Raw genomic sequence first — 23,446 nt, forward strand, 5'->3', positions numbered from 1 at the left:
CTTTTAGGTAAAATTAGATGCTAAAGAGGTTCAAAACAAGTACGAAGCTATCAAGGTTGAACAGCCCATAACACAGTAGCTAAACGAACTTAAGAGAGTCCAAATTATTCAAACTAGGCTTAAACATGTCTCAGAACTAGCAGGATTAAGTGAAATCAAGTACTAGGAACGTTCACATTACAAAACAGGTTCAAATGCTAACCAATTATACACAGAGGTGATCTAAGAACATGTGAAGTTCAGAGGCATGAATAAGTAGGGCATAAACACAAAAAAAATGAAATCATAAAGCCAAGAAACTTACTAGTTAAACAAACAACAAAAAGAACAGATTCCACAATATTCTGAATATCAACAAAGAGCAAAAACCCCAGAATCTTATTGCGTCAAAGTTCCCAAGTGTTCCAAAGGAACCCCGGGCAGTGCTTGCACCAATAAAAGGTTGATAAATCGAATCCCAGTGTCCTTGGCTTCCAACCGACCAAGAATCAAGGTATAGAACAAGAGAATGAGAGAACAATAAAGTAGTACCTCCAATTTTTAGTGAAATCTAGCGATTAAGGGTCTGTCTCGAAGGGGAATGGGGAGGGGTTTATATAGTAGTAAAATTGAACGAACAAACAAGGAAACAAAATTAATCAAACATAGAATAAGGAAATAAAGCATGCAAAATCAATTCAGAATCAATTTAGGAGAGAAATCGGGTAAACCCTAGTTCAAGAAGGAGAACACAAATAGTCAAAGATCTCACTGAATCAGACTCATATATCCTGGCAATGAGGGTATATAGACAAAATAATGCCCAAAATCAAAGATTCGAGTCACTTTAGTCCGATCTCAGAAGGTTACACTTGCAAAATTAGGCAAGCACATAAGTAACACCATAAATAGATGACCAATGGTGAGAAAAGACCAATAAGGTAAGTATATCATAGGTAGATTCCATCTCTAGGCTGGAATCGGAGAGGAACTGGGGTGTGACGGCTAGGGTTCATGAAAGGGAAGGGAGTGGATAGTGTTTTAGGGCGGCTGGGCGGAGTAAATGCGAGGATTAGGGTTGGGGTGTGTAATTAAAAGAGGGGGTTAATCGTGGGTCGTTGATCTCTTAAGATCAACGGCCATGATTTAAAGGGATTTAGGTGGGTTATTGGACTGGGTTAGGGATAAAGGGTCATTTGGATTGGGCTTAGGGGGTTGGGCCAGAGATCTGGGGCTTGTCTGGTCCGCAATTGATAAAAATTTTGGGTTGGACTTTAAAAATAGAAAATTAAGGGAAAAATAATTTAATAAATTATAAAAAATGTCATTTATGTAAAGTAATATTTTAAAATAATAGTAGAAGATTATAAAAATTTAAGATATTATTTTGACCTTGAATAAAATAACAAATGCAATACAATTGTAAAATATAGGCTATTAATGCAAGATTGTACAAATAGCCTAATATACTAATGTAATTATAAAAATAGGGTAAAATACGTGAAGTAAGTATTATAGATTCAAAATAATGATTTTAGGTAATTAAGTCATCACAAAAAAATTTGAAGGAATAATTAATAATTATTCAAGTAATTTAAATAGAGGAAATAAATTTAAAAGCTCTAAAAATTATGAAAAATTATAGAAAATGCTCGTATAGATTTGTAAGCCAAATAATGATGCAAAAATAATGTTTTGAAAGTATATATACTATTTGAGAAATATGAGGGCAAAATTGGGTATCAACACACGCTCACACACCTGTTACCTAGCATGCGCATTACCTCAACATCAATCACATAACATACAATTCAGGGTTTCATACCCTCATCACCAAGTTTAGAAGTGTTACTTACCTCGAACAAGCCAAATCCAATGCTGAGTAAGCCAGACAATGCTCCAAAAATGTCATCACACGCGTACGACCTCCGAACGGATCGAAACTATCCAAAAGCAACTCAACTACATCAAATAAAGCCCAAGAAAATAATTTTAAATGATAAGGGTTGAATCCTTAATCAAAAGCCCAAAATTGATCAAAAGGTCTAACCCCGGCCCGCGCCTCGGAACCTAACAAAACTTATAAAATCCGATAATTCATTCAATTACGAATCCAACCATACTAGTTTCATTTAAATCCGACTCCAAATCGGTGTTCAAAATTCAAAAATCACTCTATGAAACTTTAGGCAAATATCCCCAATTTTCTCTTTAAAATTCACCAACCAATTACCAAAATGAAGATAGATTCATGAAATAAAATAAAAATTAAGTATAGAACACTTACCCCAATCCATATGGTGAGAATTGCTTCAAAAATCGTCTCAATCCGAGCCCCCCAATCTCAAAATATGATAAAAGAACCAAAACCTTGAAATCTATAGAATCTGCCCAACAAATTTCGCATTTGCGATCATATTGTTGCATTTGCGACCCCCATTTCTGCGGTAACTATTTCACTTTTGCGAAGAACCCCTGAACTAGCAACCATCGCTTCTGCAATCTCTTGCCCACTTCTGCGATCGCGCTCATGCGCACTCGACTGCAAATGCGCCCATGCACTCGCACCTTCGGCTCTCACACCCTGTTGTCCCTGTTCGCTTCTGCGAAAAATACTCAATATGTATGATCGTTTTAGTTGGAATAATTAATTAAAAATTAATTTTATTAATTAATTTTCCAACGGAATCAGTCAAAACTTTTAATTTGTATTTATTTTTTTAATTTTGGTCAGCGACTAAATCAGTCGCAAATATAGTGACTAATTCGGTCGCAAATGGCTTAAATTCAAATGTCCCTGTATTTTTCAGTTTGCAACTGAATTCGTTTCAAATTTTCGACTGATTCTGTGGCAAATATATTATTACCACGTATTTTTCAACTGACACTTTTCGGTCGGAGTTCCGTCGGAAAAACACGATTTCCAACTGATTTGACGGTCTCAAATTTACTATTTTTTAGTAGTGAAATTTCTTCGTTCATTCATGTGTTCTTTTCTTATAGATTTGACTCCAATAAAATTTATAATTTCATTCATACATGTTTTCAAATTAATAATTGAAGGGTTTAATAGGACTCAATGTTAATGTATTACTACCATATTACGCTACAAAAATATAGTATTTATGATTCCAGTCTCATCTAAAATAGGGGTAGCATTCGATTAATCTGTTAGGGACGAACGCTTTAATTTTATCCTATGATTACTCTTGCCATAACAAACTTCAAATTCAATAAAAGGGGCTGAGATTATCAATTCTAATCATGCATTCTTGCAGTATAACTTCTTTTGTAGGTCCTTTCTTGCTGCTAATAGTGTACAAAAAAAATAGCTAATGATGAGGCACGTAGGAAAAATGATGCCACTCATGCACAAAAATTTCATTATGGAATTGCCATTAGTGCTTTCTTTGTCAGTGTTATTGCCTATTTAATTTGCTTTATCTAGCTTTGTGTGCCCAAAATCTTTTGGACATTATTTGTCAAATCTTGAACTAATCGACTTACTATTCCACCTGTTAAAAAAAATCTATTCCAACCGTCTTAATGTTAACTTATTTCATTATTTTAACTTTAACTTGACGTGTTATTTTTAAGAATTTCTCTTATAAAAAGAGATGAAGATTTGTTAGTAAAAATTATTATTTCACTTAAAATATTATTCAAACAACTTTATCAGTATATCATTGATATTTCAAATAATGAAGTTAAGTATTTTACAACATCGATATCATTCTACCAGAAACTCTTCAACTAAAATCTTTTAAGAAGACCAAGGTTTAAATTTGAACTAAAAGTTTATTCAATCTCAAACTAAATACATTATATGAAACTAACACATTCTTTGAAATATACTACATATATCTAATTTCAATTTAATGAACCAAATAAAATACTACTACATAAATTCAAGAATTGTTATTTATAATATTTAAAATTAATTACATTATAATCACTACAACTTTGTGTCGCGACCCAAATTTTATATTTGACCGTGATGGCACCCAACACCGATGTTAGGCAAGCCAAGACTAATCAGCTCGTGAATTTCCGTTTAAATAATTAGCAAGTGATGACTTCTCCTTATTTGATAAAAATTTTGGAGTTTAAAATTTAAGCATAAATATCTAGAAGTAATAAATACGAATTTGCATTCATGTAAGTAAACCAAAAACATAAGTCTACTAGTGTGTGTGCCAAGACCTGGTGTCACAAGTATGTGCGCAATCTAGTAGAATATTCTACAAAATCAAACTATCCTACTGTCTGGAAAGGAATAGACAGGAAAAATAAAGAAATAAGGGAGACTCCAGCTGCTGCAGAACGGCTGAAAAGGGCAGCTCACCGGGAAGTCTCAAGCTGGGGAGTCGAGTCTATACGCTGAACTAATGGCCAGATGCACCTGCCTCAAAACCTGTACAATCAAGTACAGAAGTGTAGCGTGAGTACATAAAAATATGTACTCAGTAAGTATCTCGTCTAACCTCGAAGAAGTAGTGACGATGGGTTGACTCCGACATTTACTAGGGCCAACAATATAATAATATGAAGTTCCAATTCTTAAATCATAATGTATGTAGATAACAACAAGTTCAAACAAGAATAATAACTGAAAAACCCTTCCATCATATTTTAAGAAGTCAAGGCACTTTCTTTAATTAAAACAAGTGACCCTTTAATTAACAATCATACAACTATAAAGAGTTCCAATTCTATTAACACACACAAATACCACCGAGGACATTTGGTCCGATCCAACATAAAAGTAAATCGTGCACTGCCGAGGGACGAACGGCACGAACCATAGATGCATCTACTCACCCCGCTCGCAAAGCATACATGCGATGCGGTAAAAACATAACCCCGCTCACGAATCATACGTGCGACACGGTCAAACATAATTTTATCATTTAAATCATTCCTTCCTTGATTCCTTTTCAAAAATGAAGACAATTCAACTTGAAGCCTTTAAATACTTAGAATTTCCTCAACTTAATTCCTTTCATAATAATTAGCACATATAATCAAATAATAATGTCCACAGAGCATGGTGTAAACCTAAAACTATCCGAACATAACAAAACTAATAGCTACGTACGGACTCTCGTCACTTCGTATATACGTAGCTCCCACAAATAACCACAAATATATTAAATTCTTCTACGGGGAAATTTCTCTTTTACAAGGTTAGAAAAGAAACTTACCTCGTTACGAGCCTACTTCCAACTCAAGAATGCACTCAAACTCTCAAACCGGAGCCAAACAATCCGAAACTATTCAAATAGTGTAAAAACCAATCATTATAGGTTCACAAGTTCATATTCTAGCTATTAAAGTGATTACCCAACCCCAAAGGTAAGATTCCTAAAATTCACCCCCGGGCCAACATGCTCAGATTCCAAAAATATTTGAAGGGAGTTGTTACCCATAACCTAAGGAACATAAATATATGATTATTACTAAGTTTCATGGTAATTTTCGTGGTAAAAATCTCATTCTTGCCAAATGATAGGTTTTCCTCTAATCCCATGATGTTCACTAATCTTTACATGTTAATCTACCCAAAATATAAGTATTTAACTCCCATATAGTAGGAATTACTTACCTCCAAAAGCTTGGTGAAAAACTCCTCTCAAGAAGCTCTAAAATCGCCCAACAATGGAGTGAAATGAGTCAAAAACGTCTAAGGTCCGTATTAAATGAAGGCCACTACCTTTAGCAATTTTTGCACCTATGGTCATGGGCCACACCTGCGCCCTCTAATCTGCAGACAATGGTCTGCTTCTACGGAATTCACTGGGCCGGCTAGGGCCGCTTTTACGGAAGGCCCACCGCATTTGCGATTCCGCTTCTACGGAGGAGGAGCTGCATCTGCGAGTCTGGGCTACCCCACCCTTGGACGCATCTGTGAGTCAAGGCCCGCACCTACGAGCTCGCACCTGCGGCTGACCAACCGCAAGTGCAGTTAGGAAAGAACCTGGGGCTTCAGCTCTTGCTCAAATTTTTGAACTTAGTCTGAGCCTCGTCCGATTGACGCTCGTGGCCCCCGAGTCCCCGCCCGAACATACCCACAAGTTTAGAATGATAAAAAGGACTTGCTTGAACCCTCAGAACGCCCAAAACAACATTAAAATAAGAATCACACCCTAAAACCAATTGAATCAAACATATGAACTTCAAGTTCTTCAATTTACTTCCAATGTGCCGAAACATACTTATACTACTCGGATTGACACCAAATTTTGCGTGCAAGTCTTAAATGATATTACGGAACTATCTACGATCTCGAAATCCCATTCATACCTCGATCATCCAAACCCGCTCTAAACCAAATTTAAAGAACTTCCAAAAAAAACTTCAAGAACCAACTTTCACTATTATGCGCCAAAATGTTCCCGGGGCATCCAAAACCCAATCCGAACTTACGCCCAAGTTCGAAATAATCATACGAACCTATTGGAATCGTCAAATCCCAATTCTGGGGTCGTGTACTCAAAATGTTGACCGAAGTCAAACTTGGCTTTTTAAGCCAACCTTAAGGAACCAAGTGTTCCGATTTAAACCCAAACTCTTTCAAATCCTAAACCAACCATCCCCGTAAGTCATAAATCAGTAAAAACAAGTACGAAAAGCCTTATTTAGGGAACGGGGTTCTAGAACGCAAAACGACCAATTGAATTGTTACATTCTCCCCCTCTTAAATAAATGTTCGTCCTTGAACGGGTTTAGATTCATACCTGAAGTGCTAAATAAGTGTAGATATCTGCTCTGCATGTCCTCCTCGGACACCCAGGTCGCCTCCTCGACTGGTTGGCCCCTCCACTGAACCTTTACCGCAGAAATCCTCTTGGATTTCAACTAGCGATCCTGTCTATCAACAATGGCAACTGGCTCCTCCTCATAATCTAAGCTCTCATCTAGGTGAATAGTACTGAAGTCTAGCACATGAGACAAGTCGGTGTGATACCTTTGCAACATAGACACGTGAAAAACTGGATGAACTCCTGATAGGCTGGGGGGTAACGAAAGCTCGTACGCAACCTCCCCAACTCGTCTTAACACCTCAAATGGGCCTATAAACCTAGTGATCAACTTGCCCTTCTTCCCGAATCTCATAATACCCTTCATCGGCGAGACTTTAAAGTGAACGTTCTCGTCGACCATGAATGATACATCTCGCACCTTCTGATCCGTATAACTCTTTTGTCTAGACTGTGTTGTGCAAAGTCTCTCCTGAATCAACTTTAACTTTTCCAAGGCATCCTTCACCAAATTAGCAACGTACAACTTAGCCTTACCGGGCTCAAATCACCGGATAGGAGAACGAAATCGCCGACCATATAAAGCCTCAAATGGATCCATATCGATGCTGGACTAATAACTGTTGTCGTAAGCAAACTCGGCCAAAGGCAAGAACTGATCCCACTGTCCTCCAAAGTCAATCACACATGATCTCAACATGTCCTCTAATATCTAAACTGTTTGCTCCAACTGTCCGTCGCTCTGAGGATGAAATGATGTGTTGAGCTCTACATGGGTCCCCAACTCACTCTATATATCTCTCTAGAAATGCGAAGTAAACTGAGGGCCCCTATCTGATATGATGGAAACAGGCATACCGTGCAACCGGACTATCTCCCGAATATAAATCTAGACCAACCTATCTGAAGTATAGGTAGTCATAACTGGAATGAAGTGTGCCGACTTGGTCAACCTGTTGACAATGACCCAAACTGTATCAAACTTCTGTAAAGTCCACGGCAACCCAACTACAAATTACATAGTAATGTGTTCCATTTCCACTCAGGTATACTCATCTGCTGAAGTAGGTCACCTGGCTCTGGTGCTCATACTTGACCTGCTGGCAATTTAGGCACCTCGCTACATACTCCACTATGTCTTTCTTCATCCGTCACCACCAATAATGTTGTCTCAGGTCACGATACATCTTCATAGCACCTGGATAAATAGAATATCGTGAAATATGTGCCTCCTCTAGAATCCTCTTCCTCAATCCATCGACATTAGGAACACATAGGCGACCCTGGAGTCATAGAACACCATCCTCGCCAATAGAAACCTCTTTAGCACCACCCTGTAGTATCGTCTCTCTGAAAAATGCCAAATGCGGATCATCAAACTGCCGAGCCTTGATTTGCCCCAATAATGAAGATTGGGAAACAACACATACGAGAACTCGGTTGGGCTCTAAAATGTCCAACCTCACAAGTCTGTTAGTCAAGGACTAAATGTCCAAAGCTAGTGGCCTCTCCTCTGCTTAAATGTATGCCAAGATATCCATACTCTTTGTTTTCCTACTTAAGGCATCCACGACTACATTTGACTTGACCGTGTGATAAAGAATGGTGATGTCATAATCCTTCAGTAACTCAAGCCATCTACACTGCCTCAAACTGAGATCTCTTTGCTTGAACAAATGTTGTAAGTTGCGATGATCAGTGTAAACTTCACATAACACTCTATAAAGGTAATGTCTCCAGATCTTAAGAGCATGAACAATCATGGCTAACTCTAGATCATGCACAGGGTAATTCTTTTTATGAATCTTCAGCTGACGTGAAGCATATGCAATAACTCACCCCTCCTGCATCAATACACAACTCAAGCCAATGCGTGAAGCGTCGCAATACACCATATACATCCCCGAACCAGAAGGCAATACTAGAACCGGTGATGTAGTCAATGCTATCTTGAGCTTCTAAAAGCTCGCCTCATAATCATCGAACCAACAAAATGGAGCACCCTTTTGGGTCAATCTAGTCAAAGGTGCTGCAATGGATGAAAAGCCCTGTACAAACCGATAATAATAACCTGCTAATACCAGGAAACTCCTGATTTCAGTCGTCGAAGTGGCACTTGGCCAACTTTGAACTGCCTCAATCTTCTTGGGATCCATCTTAATACCCTCTCCTGATATAACATGCCCAAAGAATGCCACAGACTCTAGCCAAAACTTACACTTGGAGAACTTAGCATATAGTTTTTGTTCTCTCAATGTCTGAAGCACCACTCTCAAATGCTGCTCGTGCTCCCCTAGGCTGCGTAAGTAAATCAAGATGTCATCAATGAAGACGGTAACCAAAAGAATAAATATAAGGCCTGAACACCCGGTTCATCAAATCCATAAATGTCATTGTGGCATTAGTCAAGCCGAAAGACATCACTAGAAACTCATAATGGCCATATCAAGTACGTAAGGCAGTCTTCAGAACATCTGAGTCCCAAATCTTCAACTGATGGTACCCTGATCTTAAGTCGATCTTAGAAAACACCCTAGCACCCTACAACTGGTCAAAAAATCATCAATAGGCGGCAATGGGTACTTGTTCTTGATGGTGACTTTGTTCAACTGGCGGTAATCAATGCATATCCGCATAGTCCCATCCTTCTTCTTCACAAATAACATTGGTGCACCCCAAGGTGACACACCTGGTATCACAAACCCCTTGGCTAACAACTCCTCAAGCTGCTCTTTCAACTCCTTCAATTCTTTCGGAGCCATATGGTACGGTGGGATAGATATAGGCTGGGTACCTGGAGCCAAATCAATACAGAAATTAATGTCACGATCTGGCGGCATGCTTAGAAGGTTAGAAGAAAACACATCAGCGAACTCCCGGACTACTGGCACTGGATCAATCATTGGAGACCCTGCAGTGGTGTCCCGAACATATGTTAGATACGCCAAACACCCCTTCTCGACCAAATGTCGAGCCTTCAAAAAAGAGATAACCCGACTAGATGTACTAATGGAGGAACCCTTCCACTCCAATCTCGGCAACTCTAGTATCGCTAAAGTAACAATCTTGGCATGACAATCAAGGATGGCGTGATACGGAGATAGCCAATACATGCCCAGGATGACCTCAAAGTCGATCATATCAAGTAACATAAGGTCTACTCTAGTCTCGTAACCACAGAATGTAACCACACATGACCGGTAGATCCGATACACAACCAGAGAATCGCCCACATGAGTGGACGCATAAATATGAGTGCCCAAAGACTCACGAAGGATATCTATGAAATGAGCAAACAGAGATGACACATATGAATAGGTTGACCCTGGATCAAATAATACCAAAGCATCCCTACCACAGACAAATATTACTCGTGATCAGGGCATCTGAGGCCACTGCATTTGGTCTGGCCGGAAAAGCATAGAATCTAGCCGGAGCGCCGACTGGCTGGCCTCCGCTTAGTTGAACAATAGCTGGCTGACCTCCCCCTGCCTGGCCTCCACCTCTAGGATGGCCTCTACCAGCGTGTCCCCCACCTCTAGGCAGTCGGACGGCTGGTGCTGCAATCATGGGCTGATGACCCTGCTGTACTACCTTGCCCCGAAGTCTGGGGCAGGTCCTCTTTATGTGACCTGGATCTCCACACTCGTAACAACCTCTCGGTACCATAGACTGCTGACCCGATGCCTGACCCGTAATGGCCTGAATACCCACTAGAAGAACCTTAAATGGCTGGTGGGCGGTATGAACTCTCTGGCATGGCATTGAAATAGGCATTAGAAGAACCTTGATGAACTAGTGGGCAATAAGAACTCTCTAGCATAGAGCTAAAATAGGGTCGCGCTAGAGCATCCCGAGGAGGTGGTAATGGTGCTGGATATGTGGCTTGCTGGGTTGACCCCTCCCAAACTGACATTTGCCCCTAGTTGGGGCACCTCTAAACTCTCTAGAGAATTGGGTCCTCTTGTTCTGTTGCATCTGCTCTTTACCCCTCTGGTGATAGCCCTCAATCCTCTGAGCAATCTCCACCACTAGTTAATAATCAGGCTTCATCTCAACCTCTCAGGCCATGCTAGCCCGAATACCGGGGTGCAACCCTGCAACAAATCTTTACACTCTCTCTGCATCCATAGGAAGTATCATAAGTACATGGCGAGACAACTCAGAAAATCTCGCCTCATAATTGGTCATAGACAACTGAACCTGATCGAGCTGCTCAAACTGACACCGCAACTCTTCCCTCTGAGAGGATGGAATATACTTGTCCAACAGAAGTTGTGTACCACTGATCCCAAGTCATGGGAGTAGAACCTGCTAGTATGCCAAGAAGGTAAGACTGCCATCATCTACGGGCCCCTGCCCTCTAACTGGAAGGCAGTGAAATCTACTCCACGGACTCCAATATCCTCATGTTGTGCAGTCTGTCCCTGCACCGATCAATAAAGTCCTGGGGTCCTCATGCCACTCACCCCCGAAGATAGGATGGTGTAGCCTAGTCCATCTATCTAGTAGCTTCTGCGGATCGCCGTCTGCAGTTGGTCTAGGCTCAAGTACTATTGTGGCAACTGGCTGGGCACTACCCATGGGTAATGTACCTGAAGTCTAATATACGGTAGCTGCGTGCCCAGGAGCCTGAGCAGTAGGGGTCTGTGCTCCCCTCCTGCCTGAGATATGACTGGGTCTGCTGGAAATAAACCAGCCTAAGTCATAACATCCATAAATCGCAGCATACGACCCATGACCTCTTGCAAGCCCGGTTTTGTCATGAAGTCTACCGGGGCTGGCTCTAGAACAGGCACTTCGCCCTATTCCTCGATGACAGGATCCTCTACTGGATTCGTTGGTGGTGCTACTGGGGCAGCTCTGGGATGCCCTCATCCCCTACCTCGGGCCGGTTCCCTCCCCCGGCCTCTGTTTCCGCCTCTAGCAACGGGGGGAACAGCTCCTCCCAGGTCTGGAACATCCGCCGTACGTGTCCTCACCCTATAACCTCTCGAAGAGAATAGAAGAAGGAAGTTTAGTATACCATCAACTGCACGATAAAAGATGAATAAAGAGTAGTTTCCTAACATCCTATAACCTCTCGAAGATAAGTACAGACGTCTCTGTACCGATCCGCAAGACTCTACCAGGTTTGCCCATAACTTGTGAGATCTACATAAACCTTGTGCTCTGGTACCATGTTGTCACGACCCAAATTCCATAATAGCGCCCAACACTATTGTTAGGCAAGCCAAGACTAATCAACTCGTAAATTTTCGTTTAAATAATTAGAAAGTGATGACTTCTCCTTATTCGATAAAAATTTAGGAGTTTAAAATTTAAGCATAAATAACTGGAAGCAATAAATACGAATTTGCATTCATGTAAGTAAACCAAAATCATAAGTCTACTAGTGTGTGTGCCAAGACCTGGTGTCACAAGTATGTGGGCAATCTAGTAGAATATACAAAACGAAACTATCCTACTGTCTAGAAAGGAATAGACAGGAAAAATAAAGACATAAGGGAGACTCCAGCTACTGCAGAACGGCTGAAAAGGGCAGCTCACCGGGAAGTCTCAAGCTGGGGAGTTGAGTCTACGTGTCGGACTGATGGCCAGATGCACCTGTCTCAAATCATGTACAATCAAGTACAGAAGTGTAGCGTAAGTACATAAAAATATGTACCTAGTAAGTATCTCGTCTAACCTCGAAGAAGTAGCAACGAGGGGTCGACTCTGACATTTACTAGGGCCAACAATATAATATTATGAAATTCCAATTCTTAAATCATAATATATGTAGATAACAACAAGTTCAAACAAGAATAATAACTGAAAAACCTTAAAACAAGTGACCCTTCAATAACAATCATACAACTATAAAGAGTTCAAATTCTATTATCACACACAAATACCACAGAGGACGTTCGGCCCGATCCAACATAAAAGTAAACCATGCACTGCCGAGGGTCAAACAACGTGAACCATAGATGCATCTACTCACCCCGCTCGCGAATTATGCATGCGATGCGGTAAAAACATAACCCCGCTCGCGAATCATACTTGCGACGCAGTCAAACATAATTTTATCATTTAAATCATAACCTTTCCTTGATTCTTTTTCAAAATTGAAGACAATTCAACTTGAAGCCTTTAAATACTTAGAATTTCCTCAACTTAATTCCTTTCATAACAATTAGCACATATAATCAAATAACAGTGTCCACAAAGCATGGTGTAAACCTTAAACTATCCGAACATAACAAAAATAGTAGCTACGTACGGACTCTCGTCACTTCGTACATACGTAGCCCCCACAAATAACCACATATATATTAAATTCATCTACACCATGCTTTTTCCCTCTTACAAGGTTAGAAAAAAGACTTACTTCATTTCGAGCCTACTTCCAACTCAAGAATGCGCTCAAACCCTCAAACCGGAGCCGAATAATCCGAAACTATTCAAATAGTGTAAAAACCAATCATTATAAGCTCACAAGTTCATATTCTAGCTATTAAAGTGATTACCTAACCTGAAAGGCAAGATTCCAAAAATTCACCCCCGGGCCCAGATTCCGAAAATTTTCGAAGAGAGTTGTTACCCATAACCTAAGGAACATAGATATATGATTATTACTAAGTTTTGTGGTAATTTTCGTGGTAAAAATCTCATTCTTGTCAAACGATAGGTTTTCCTCTAATCCCATGATGTTCACTAATCTTTACATGTTAATCTACCCAAAATATAAGTATTTAACTCACATATAGTAGGAATTACTTACCTCCAAAAGCTTGGTGAAAAACCCCTCTCAAGAAGCTCTAAAATCGCCCAACAATGGAGTGAAATGAGTCAAAAACGTCTAAGGTACGTATTAAATGAAGGCCACTGCCTTCAGCGATTTCCGCACATGCGATCATGGGCTGCACATGCGCCCTCGAATCTGCGGACAATGGTCCGCTTCTGCGGAATTCACTAGGCCGGCTGGGGCCGCTTTTGCGGAAGGCCCACCACATTTGCGATTCCACTTCTGCGGAGGAGGGGCCGCATCTGCGGTTCTGGGCTACCCACCCTTGGCCGCATTTGCGAGTCAAGACCCGCACCTGCGAGCTCGCACCTACGGCTGACCAACCGCAAGTGCGGTTATGATAGAAGCTGGGGCTTCAGCTCTTGCTCAAATTTTTCAACTTAGTCCGAGCCTCGTCCCATTGACGCCCAGCCCGAACATACCCATAAGTTTGGAATGATAAAATGGAATCGCTCGAACCCTCGGAACACCTGAAACAACATTAAAACTAAGAATCACACCCTAAAACCAATTGAATTAAACATATGAACTTCAAGTTCTTCAATTTATTTCCAATGTGCCGAAATATATTTATATTGCTCGGATTGACACCAAATTTTGCGTGCAAGTCTTAAATGACATTATGGAACTATTTCCGATCTCGAAATCCCGTTCGGACCTCGATATTATCAAAACCCGCTCTAAACCAAATTTAAAGAACTTCTAAAATCAAGAACCAACTTTCACTATTATGCGCTAAAACGGTCCCGGGTCATCCAAAACACAATCCGAACATACGCCCAAGTCCGAAATCATCATACGAACCTATTGGAACCGTCAAATCTCGATTCCGAGGTCATTTACTCAATATGTTGACCAAAGTCAAACTTGACCTTTTAAGCCAACCCTAAGGAACCAAGTGTTTCGATTTCAACCAAAACTCTTCCAAATCCCGAACCAACCATCCTCGCAAGTCATAAATCAGTAAAAACATGTACGGGAATCATTATTTAGTGGAACGAGGTTTTAGAAAGCAAACGACCAGTCAGGTCGTTACACTTTGTTCGTGAATCGAAAGGCTGTCAACCTCCCCCCTCCCCCCAAACCAAAAAAAGAGGCCCCCGCTACAAGTTGAACTTGGGAGCATCTAATGCAAGCACGTTAAGCTTGTGCTAACTGCTTAGAAACGAGAACAAAACATTAAAATTTGAAAGAATAAAATAAATAAATAAAAAGAAGTGTAACAAGTAAAAGAACAACACAATATTCTTTTGTTTAAAAAATAATTTAAGGTATTTGGCCAAGATGAAAAAGTACTTTTGAGCAGTAACGAAAGTAGTTTTTCTACTTTTGGGAAGAAGCTATAAATTTTAGCTTCTTCCAAGAAGTAGAAGCAGAAGCAGAAAATTAATTTATCCAATACAAAAATAACCTTGCAATAAATTTATATTTTTTAAATTATCTCTCATTAATTAATACTTTTATTTTTCTTTTTATTTCTACTATACCTTTTTTCTTTTTCTTTTTATTTCAATCATATTTTTATTCTCTTTCTCGAATCCTAAGAGTAGATTTTAAATTTATATTGAATGATATGTGCTTGACGGCCCCCCATAAGATGCTCACTTGGGGACTTCTTACTCCAGCTGTTCCAAGAGTCTCCGATAGTTGAACCGCGTCCAGTAAACTCCCTGTTCCACTCATCCCCTTCATCAGCTCTTTGATCGGGATACTATTACCTAGGTTCCTAAACTTTGAATGGATGACGGAGCGTAGGTGGCAAGCAGTTATATGGATACGGTGCTTTACCCGTAGACGCTTCTCCAGCTCTCGCAAGAATTGTATGTAAGATTTTAAATTTATATTGAATGATGTATTTTAATATATCTAATTTATCATATCAATAATAAATAATACCAAATACTCAATACTATCGCTTTCGAACAACTATATTTTATATTGATTGAAATTTTTAATTTATATTTTTTTTATGTTTTATATTTTAATTGAATTCTTTTATAATAAATATTTTTTTGAATAATACTAATTGCAAACTCAACCTATACTATCATTTTTCGTAATTTGAAAATTAAAAGTACTTTTTAAAAAAATTGGTCAAACATAATGAGCTTGCAAAAATCACTACTCAAATGAATTGATCAAACACATTCCAACAAAATTATTTTTCAAAATAAGTAGTTTTTGGCAGTTTGGCTAAACAGGCTCTAAGCCATTTTTACTGCGCCGTAGGCTCCTTAAGTTTCTAAGTTCTCACTTTACCCTCTGAGGCATCACGTACCCTCCACGGGTCACCTTTCTTTCTTTTTTTACAATTTTTTTTGTACTTTTTTATTTTTTCTACAAACATTAATATTGTCTAATTTGAAATAAAATTGTAAAATCCATTATTAAAAATTTTGGGGATCTAAATCAAGGCTTTACTAGTCTCTTACTAGAGCCATTTGTCCACCCCTAATATTTCAATCAAATTTATAGAGTTTCACTTAAGATAGGGCAACAATGACAAGAACATTAATGACATTGAGCGTGTCATTCAATTACCAAATATGAATGAAGTTGGTTGAACAGTACGTTCATGATGGGGCAATAGTCTGTAAATAATTGTTGATCGTCAATGAGGGGTAGCTCAACAGAACTGGTGGCCTAAAACCAAAATATATTAAAAAGACCCTGAAACTTATTTTATAAAATCCATATAATATTGAGACACAAAAAAAACTACATGACTTTGATCTAATGGTGAGAGCGCAACTCATGATGTATGAGTTAGGCGCACTTCATATAGTATTGAATTCTTCCCTTAAGTGAAAATGGTACAGGGTGAGCCCATTATTCATCGTGTTTTAAACCTTGCGACATTTGTCTCGGAGATTTCTTAGTTAAAAAAGAGGAGATACAAAAGAACTTGCTTTCTGGTGTGTGGATCAATCAAATGTGACAAAAAGGAATAATTAATTTAGAGAATTTGAGTTAAAATTAGAAAGGAAAATCGTGAGAACCATGAAAAAAGACTATACATAAAGGAAGAAAAATAAAATTTATGAGAAGGTAAATATATTATTTAATTTAGTGAGAAAAATTTAGGAAAAATTTCACATAAGAACAACTTGGCTCCCTACTTTTAAATTTTATAGCCCATATTTCAATTTACAACCAACTAGCCCTAAAATAATAGGTTAAGATTCAACATCCAACTCAAATAGGTTCTCAAAATTACTATTTAATTTTTAGAAAAGATTGCTCAAGTTTTTAAGTTAATTTTCGAATCAGTAACCGTGACTCAAATATCAATTCAACAAACCAAATCCATTTGGGGTGGTGAAAATTAGATTTTTAACAAGCTTAAATACGTGGGTTTAAATTTCGAATTTGATTTGTGAGAAATTTGGAGTGGATGTTATTTAGATTTGTTAGAAATAGTATAAAGAGGTTATATATAAAATTTGAATTCATTTAATAGAGATTTGGACTGGTTTTGAACAAGAATTGCAACTTAAAATCGTGGAAGAAGTTCGTCTACAAACGTTTGTATAAAGGTGTATAAAAGTGTATAAGATGTGTTTATACATTCATATACACTATTATACAAGATTATATATAATTATACAAAAACTAATTTCGTCTTCTTCCTCGCGTCTTTTCTGAAATTTAACTCAAATCTTGCTCAAATCTACTCCAAATCACTTCAAATTTAAATTTTGAACTCATTTTGATATTTTCAATCAATTGGAACAACACTCAATCCACACAACTAACAAACTAAAAAAATTATATTTTCGAAAGCAAACTTTGAATAGCCTTCAATGGTGGACTTCTACTCTTTAATTTTTTTACATTGCAACCAGGTGACATAGGGGAAGAAGCAGTAATGGCGGACGGCCCTCCGAAGCATATGTAAAAGATGTGAGAAGAAGAGAAAGTGAAAGCAATAGTTGTGAGAACACAGATTTAATTCCATAACTTTTAGAAACAATGGTTGTAAGAACACAAATTTTGAATTTGCAAGAGCTAGTGTTTTCAAAATATGCACAATATGGGCTAGGTTGGGTAGAACTTAAAAACATGTGTCATTTTTTGTTATGGTATGACGTCATGTGTATTTTCTTATAATTCTTTCAAAAATTTATCAAATTAACTCCCTCAATCTTATATCTACCAAATATTAAAAATTATTAAAATTTGAAAGGTTTTATTAATAATTATATAAATATAAATTATGAAATATATATTAACAGTAGTGCTTCTTATATTTTGGGCCTTAAATGTTTGGGGGTCTAAGGTTGCCTTACCTTACCCTAGAGCCGCCCTTGCCTGGATTTGATTATCAAGACACTTGCAACGAAACTTGAAACGGAGTGAAAGAAGTAACATAGTAATGGAAGTTGATTTAGGGACTCATGACCAACTTATTGTTTCTCAATCTCAATGTAAAAGAAGAAAAGTATCTCTTGACGGCGTAGCTTTAGATCAGATTTTCGGCGAGAATGAAGCTGTTTTACCTACCTTGCGATCTACTGATTATTTTACTGAGCCTTGCTTGAGTGAATTGGCTATTAGGGAGCTTATTAGCCCAGGGTATTGCAGCAGTGTTCAAGATTTTACTGTTGGGAGGTTTGGATATGGATTTGTCAAGTTTTTTGGGGAAACAGATGTTAGAGGGTTGGATTTGGATCGGATTGTGACGTTTGGCAGGCACGAGGTGGTTGTATATGAAGATGAAAATGACAAGCCTCCAGTTGGCGAGGGACTTAACAAGCCTGCTGAAGTAACTTTGCTACTGAAAATACGATCCTCGAAAAATTGTGATGTGGATTCTTCTAGAGAAATGGTGGAGAAGTTGAGATGTAGAACCGAGAGGCAAGGAGCACGTTTTATCTCGTTTAATCCATCAAATGGAGAATGGAAATTCTCCGTTCAGCATTTCAGCAGATTTGGTTTGATGGATGATGATGAAGAAGATATGATAATGGATGATGTGTCTCCAGAAGTTCAAGACCCAGAGGATATGAATGGAGGAGACGTTTCCTACATTGATGAAGAAACCACCTTAGTCAATACAACTGATCTTTCACATTCTCTTCCTGCTCATCTTGGGTTAGATCCTATGAAGATGAGAGAAATGAGAATGCTGATGTTTCCAGCAGAAGAGGAGGATGTAGATGATTATCATGGCGGGCCTTCTGATAGAAAACCACAATTCAGCAAAGAATCTTCAAAATCCCCTTTCCAGCATAAATACCCGAGAATTAGTCCACCTTTGACCCGCAAGACTCCATTGGCTTTGATCGAATACAAACATGGTAGTTTTGGCTCGGACTCACCAGGGTCCATTTTGCTGACCCAACAAAATAAGGGTGTGCTTCTAAAGACAACAAAGGTTGAAGGTTTCAAGCTGGATATCGGGCAGCAAACACCTATAAGTGGAAGCCACTCTCATAATGTTGTTGATGCAGGATTGTTCATGCGTAGATCATTTGGAGTTGGCTGGGGGCCTAATGGTGTTCTTATCCATTCTGGCGCGCCAGTTGGTAGTAAAGACAGTCAAAGTTTGTCCTCGATAATCAATTTGGAGAAGGTCGCATTTGACCAAGTAGCTAGAGATGACAATAAAAAGTTTAAGGAGGAACTTGTTGATTTGTGCTTTGATTCACCCCTCCTCCTTCACAAGGAAATTAGTCATGAAACCAAAGAGTTTGGGGAGGGAGCCTTCACGTTAAAGCTACAAAGAGTTGTGTGTGATCGCCTAATGCTTTCAGATGTATGTCGGAGTTATATTGGTATTGTTGAGAGGCAGTTGGAGGTTCCTGGATTATCTTCAGCATCCCGTGTTCTTCTGATGCACCAAGCAATGATTTGGGAATTAATAAAAGTGCTTTTTTCATCCAGACAATTGAGTGGGAAATCAAAGTCTCTAGAAGATGAGGATGAGGAAGACATGATACCTGATACGAGAGAAACTGTTTCAGATGTTGATCCAGAAGCACTTCCAGTGATAAGGAGAGCAGAATTCAGCTATTGGTTGCAAGAGAGTGTTTGTCACAGGGTGCAGGAAGAAGTAAGCTCTTTGAACGATTCAAGCGATCTACAACATATGTTCTTACTTCTAACTGGTCGGCAGCTGGATGCTGCTGTGGAACTGGCTGCCTCTAGAGGAGATGTGCGACTTGCATGTCTTCTTAGCCAAGCTGGTGGTTCGATGGTTAATCGTTCTGATGTTGTTAGGCAGCTTGATCTTTGGAGAGTAAATGGATTGGACTTCAATTTTGTTGAGACAGAGAGGATTAGGGTTCTTGAGTTGGTTGCTGGAAACATTCATAGAGCTCTGCATGATGTAGACATTGACTGGAAACGGTTTCTGGGGTTGTTGATGTGGTATCAGCTTCCACCAGAAACTGAATTGCCTGTTTTATTCCGCACATATCAGCGGCTTCTCAATGAAGGAAAAGCTCCATCTCCAGTTCCAGTTTATATTGATGAAGGACCTGTAGAAGTGTCTTTGAATTGGCATGTAGTGAAACATTTTGACCTTGGTTATTATCTTATGCTTCTTCATGCCAATCAAGAAATTGATTTCAGTGCTCTAAAGACGATGTTCAGTGCCTTTGCTTCAACAAATGACCCCCTTGACTACCACATGATCTGGCATCAACGAGCTGTTTTAGAAGCCATTGGTGCCTTCAGTTCTAACGATCTTCATGTCCTAGACATTAGTTTCATTTCTCAGCTGCTGTGTCTTGGTCAATGTCATTGGGCTGTCTATGTGGCGCTTCACATGCCTCACCGTGAAGATTGTCCTTATTTGCAAGCTGCTCTTATAAGGGAAATACTCTTTCAGTACTGTGAAACTTGGAGTTCTCAGTACTTACAGCGGCAGTTTATTGAGGATCTAGGTATTCCATCAGAATGGTTGAACGAGGCTTTGGTGAGTCAGTGGCCTTACTTTGATTTCAGTTTTATGTTGATCCATGCTTCTTGTTTCCACTTTATGGCAAATCAAAGCTAATCTATGTCACCGAGATATTATTGCTTGCTGTTTCTGATAAGATGGTTTAACATTATGCTGAAAGGAGAGCAATTTCCAGCGTGTACTTTGAAATTTCTTTTGTTGAATGCTAGTGCTTTTTTGTCAAATTAGTGCTTTGCCTGCAGTTGATTGCCACTTGTGTGGAATCACTCTTCTGCTTGCATCTTATTTTTCACCCCTGGCTTACTCTATTGCAGGCAACATATTTTAATTACTACTCTGAATTCTCCAAAGCTCTAGAACACTTTTTGGAATGCGGAAAGTGGCAGAAAGCGCATACCATTTTTATGACTTCAGTTGCTCATTCTCTTTTCCTATCAGGTACACGGTTGCTTATCTCTAGATTCATCTATATATCTTTTTTGATCGTTTAGATTCATCTTTATATCTTACTATTCATTATCAGAATATGTACCTAGAGACATCTGTGTTTAATATATCTCTTCTTTTATTCCCAAAAGTTATATAGCTTTACCACTTGCAATACAGTAAGTTCAGTTCCAGAAGGATGCTTTTTTCCCGTTGTTTGCCCTTCCCTTTTTTTCTTCTATCTTCAATCTTTTTCTTACATGAACCTTGTTTAATAATTTAGAACAGAATTAATAAAACGCCGTAAGACTTGTCTTCTAATGGCCATCTGGGTCATCATCAAGTCTAAATGTCTCATCATGTAATTTGTTATGTGCTCATATACTCTGATATGCATCACCTATTTGATTTTGGGGCTTGTTCTACAGCTTTATCTTTTTACTCAAAAGTTGTTCTGGTACTAAATTACTCAAATATTGTTAATTCACAGAAGAACACTCTGAAATATGGAGGCTAGCAGCTTCCATGGAGGACCACAAGTCAGAAATTGAAGATTGGGATCTGGGGGCTGGAATATATGTAACTTTTTATTTGTTGAGAAGTTCTTTGCAGGAGGACAATGACACTATGAATCAAGAGGTATGAAATTTCTCTGTTATCTAGTTACATGTGTTTGAATCCTTTTCTCAAGTGGATCGGAGCTGTTAACCTTGTTAGATCAAAATTTGCTTTATTTGATGGTTGCATGTATAAATGCGGACGAATGACATTTTTGCATCCATAGTTGCGCTGAAAGTTTTGACCTCCCCCCTGGTACTATTACAATTGGGAGGTGACATACATCTTGGAACAAAATGCTCTTTTCAGGTGGATGTGGGAAGCCTATGTACTTAATGACTGGAAAACTGGACTGGAAATGAGATTTTATCTCTGCAGCTTGGTCAGTGATCAACTTGTAGATGCACAGTTCATGTAGGAATTGAATGACTGTCTTATTACTGCATAGTAATAGGAAGTAGAGTGAATATCTGTGTACGATTATAGGTTGAAGCCTTATGGATATATCTCCTAGTTATTCGAAAACATTTTAGGAGATTGACAAAACACATTTTTATTGACAGGGCTCTCTGGAAAACAAAAACAGTGATTGTGCAGACTTCATCAGTCGCTTAAACAACTCTTTGGCTGTTTGGACTAGCAGATTGCCTGTTGAAGCAAGGTACTTAATATTGAATTATTAATAGTCTTATGTTCAAATTTCAATGGAGGCAAAAACATACGATGATTTCTTTCCATCTGCCTAAGCCTTAGTAGGTAGAGTTACATGGTACTTGTGTTGGTAGGAGTGGTAGGAGGTAGAACGTACCCGGTGGAATAGTTAAGGTGCGATTAAGCTGGTTAGGGCACCATCGCCACAAAAGATACTGAAACATGAGGCTGGCAGTTGATTGGTAGGAGTGGTAGGAGGTAGAACGTACCCGGTGGAATAGTTAAGGTGCGATTAAGCTGGTTAGGGCACCATCGCCACAAAAGATACTGAAACATGAGGCTGGCAGTTGACTGTTTTCTGCTGGAGGCCACACCCCCCCCCCCCCCACCAGCTCATTGAACCCATAAACCTTGCTTTCTCATTTTTAATGTTTGATTTCTCACGTATGATTCATAGATAAATTTATGTTGAAGTAAAGTATCCCAGAAAGCAATTAAACTTGGCATGATCCTCGAATGCTTTTAAGTCCATTTAGTGTAGGCCAGAGCTCCTATAGTAAGAAGATTGAACTAATGAATGTATATTGTCTCTAGGGTGGTTTATTCGAAGATGGCTGAGGAGATATGCAATTTGCTGCTTTCTGATAGCGGTGGAAGTTCAGAAAATGAGGTTCAGCTAAGCTGCTATGATACCATATTCAAGGCACCCATACCTGAAGTTACCCGTGCATACCATTTGCAGGATGCTGTGTCTCTTTTTACATCTTACCTTTCGGAGGTGGCGTCATAGCCCTTATGTCGAGACCCATCTCTCTAGTTTAACAGCAAAATTTTGTATGTTTATACGCCGTGAAAAGTGTGAACATTAATGTAGTAATAGCTAGGACGCCAAGAAATGTGTTTTGGGGAAGAGGAAAATATCATCCATGTTACGTGGGTAAAATCCTTTTGCATTGCCGTCTAGTTAGGCACACTTGTGGTGTACGTGAAATATTTTTCCCTCAGCACTAAGTGTGATTTACGAAAATAGAGAAACAGGAGATCTTTTGTATGGGATAAAGAATGACTTTGTTCATGTGAAGAATAGCTGCTTATTTCTGTTCTTTTGGTGCATTATGAGGTTTTGAATTGTATAGAAAATTGATTGTATTTCGTATTGAATCATATGCAGGTTATCTTCTTTTTTGTTATACTATTTGTATGCAAGAATTTAGTTTCTAACATTAATAATATTATTTACCTTATTAGAAGAATTTCTCACGACTAAAAATTGAGAAAATTTACAACCATAAATAAAATAAAGTTGGATGTATTTTTCGGTAAAGAAATTGTCCCCGTACCATTTTTCAATTTACGTTCCATACAAGTTGTATG

The 23,446-nt window shown here is 38.8% G+C and overlaps 1 protein-coding gene across 3 annotated transcripts; it reads left to right on the top strand.

The window, feature by feature from the left end:
• Window positions 1-17,767: 17,767 nt before the first annotated feature.
• LOC107824484 (nuclear pore complex protein NUP96) lies at window positions 17,768-23,175 on the top strand. 3 transcript variants are annotated; one of them, XR_012711165.1, is made up of 6 exons: window positions 17,768-20,452; window positions 20,752-20,875; window positions 21,354-21,502; window positions 21,731-21,835; window positions 21,985-22,082; window positions 22,667-23,175. XR_012711165.1 is itself a non-coding variant. In XM_016651262.2 (5 exons), exons 1-5 carry the CDS (start codon window positions 17,906-17,908, stop codon window positions 22,860-22,862), a joined length of 3,114 nt encoding a protein of 1,037 aa, XP_016506748.2. In that variant the 5' UTR covers window positions 17,768-17,905; the 3' UTR covers window positions 22,863-23,175. The 3 variants fall into 3 exon arrangements, 1 of the variants encoding a protein (XP_016506748.2); XR_012711164.1 differs by having other exon boundaries at window positions 21,731-21,803; XM_016651262.2 differs by lacking the exon at window positions 21,731-21,835.
• The last annotated feature ends 271 nt before the right edge of the window (window positions 23,176-23,446 follow it).

The sequence above is a fragment of the Nicotiana tabacum genome, chromosome 6, assembly GCF_000715075.1.
Source record: "Nicotiana tabacum cultivar K326 chromosome 6, ASM71507v2, whole genome shotgun sequence".
Lineage (NCBI taxonomy): Eukaryota > Viridiplantae > Streptophyta > Magnoliopsida > Solanales > Solanaceae > Nicotiana > Nicotiana tabacum.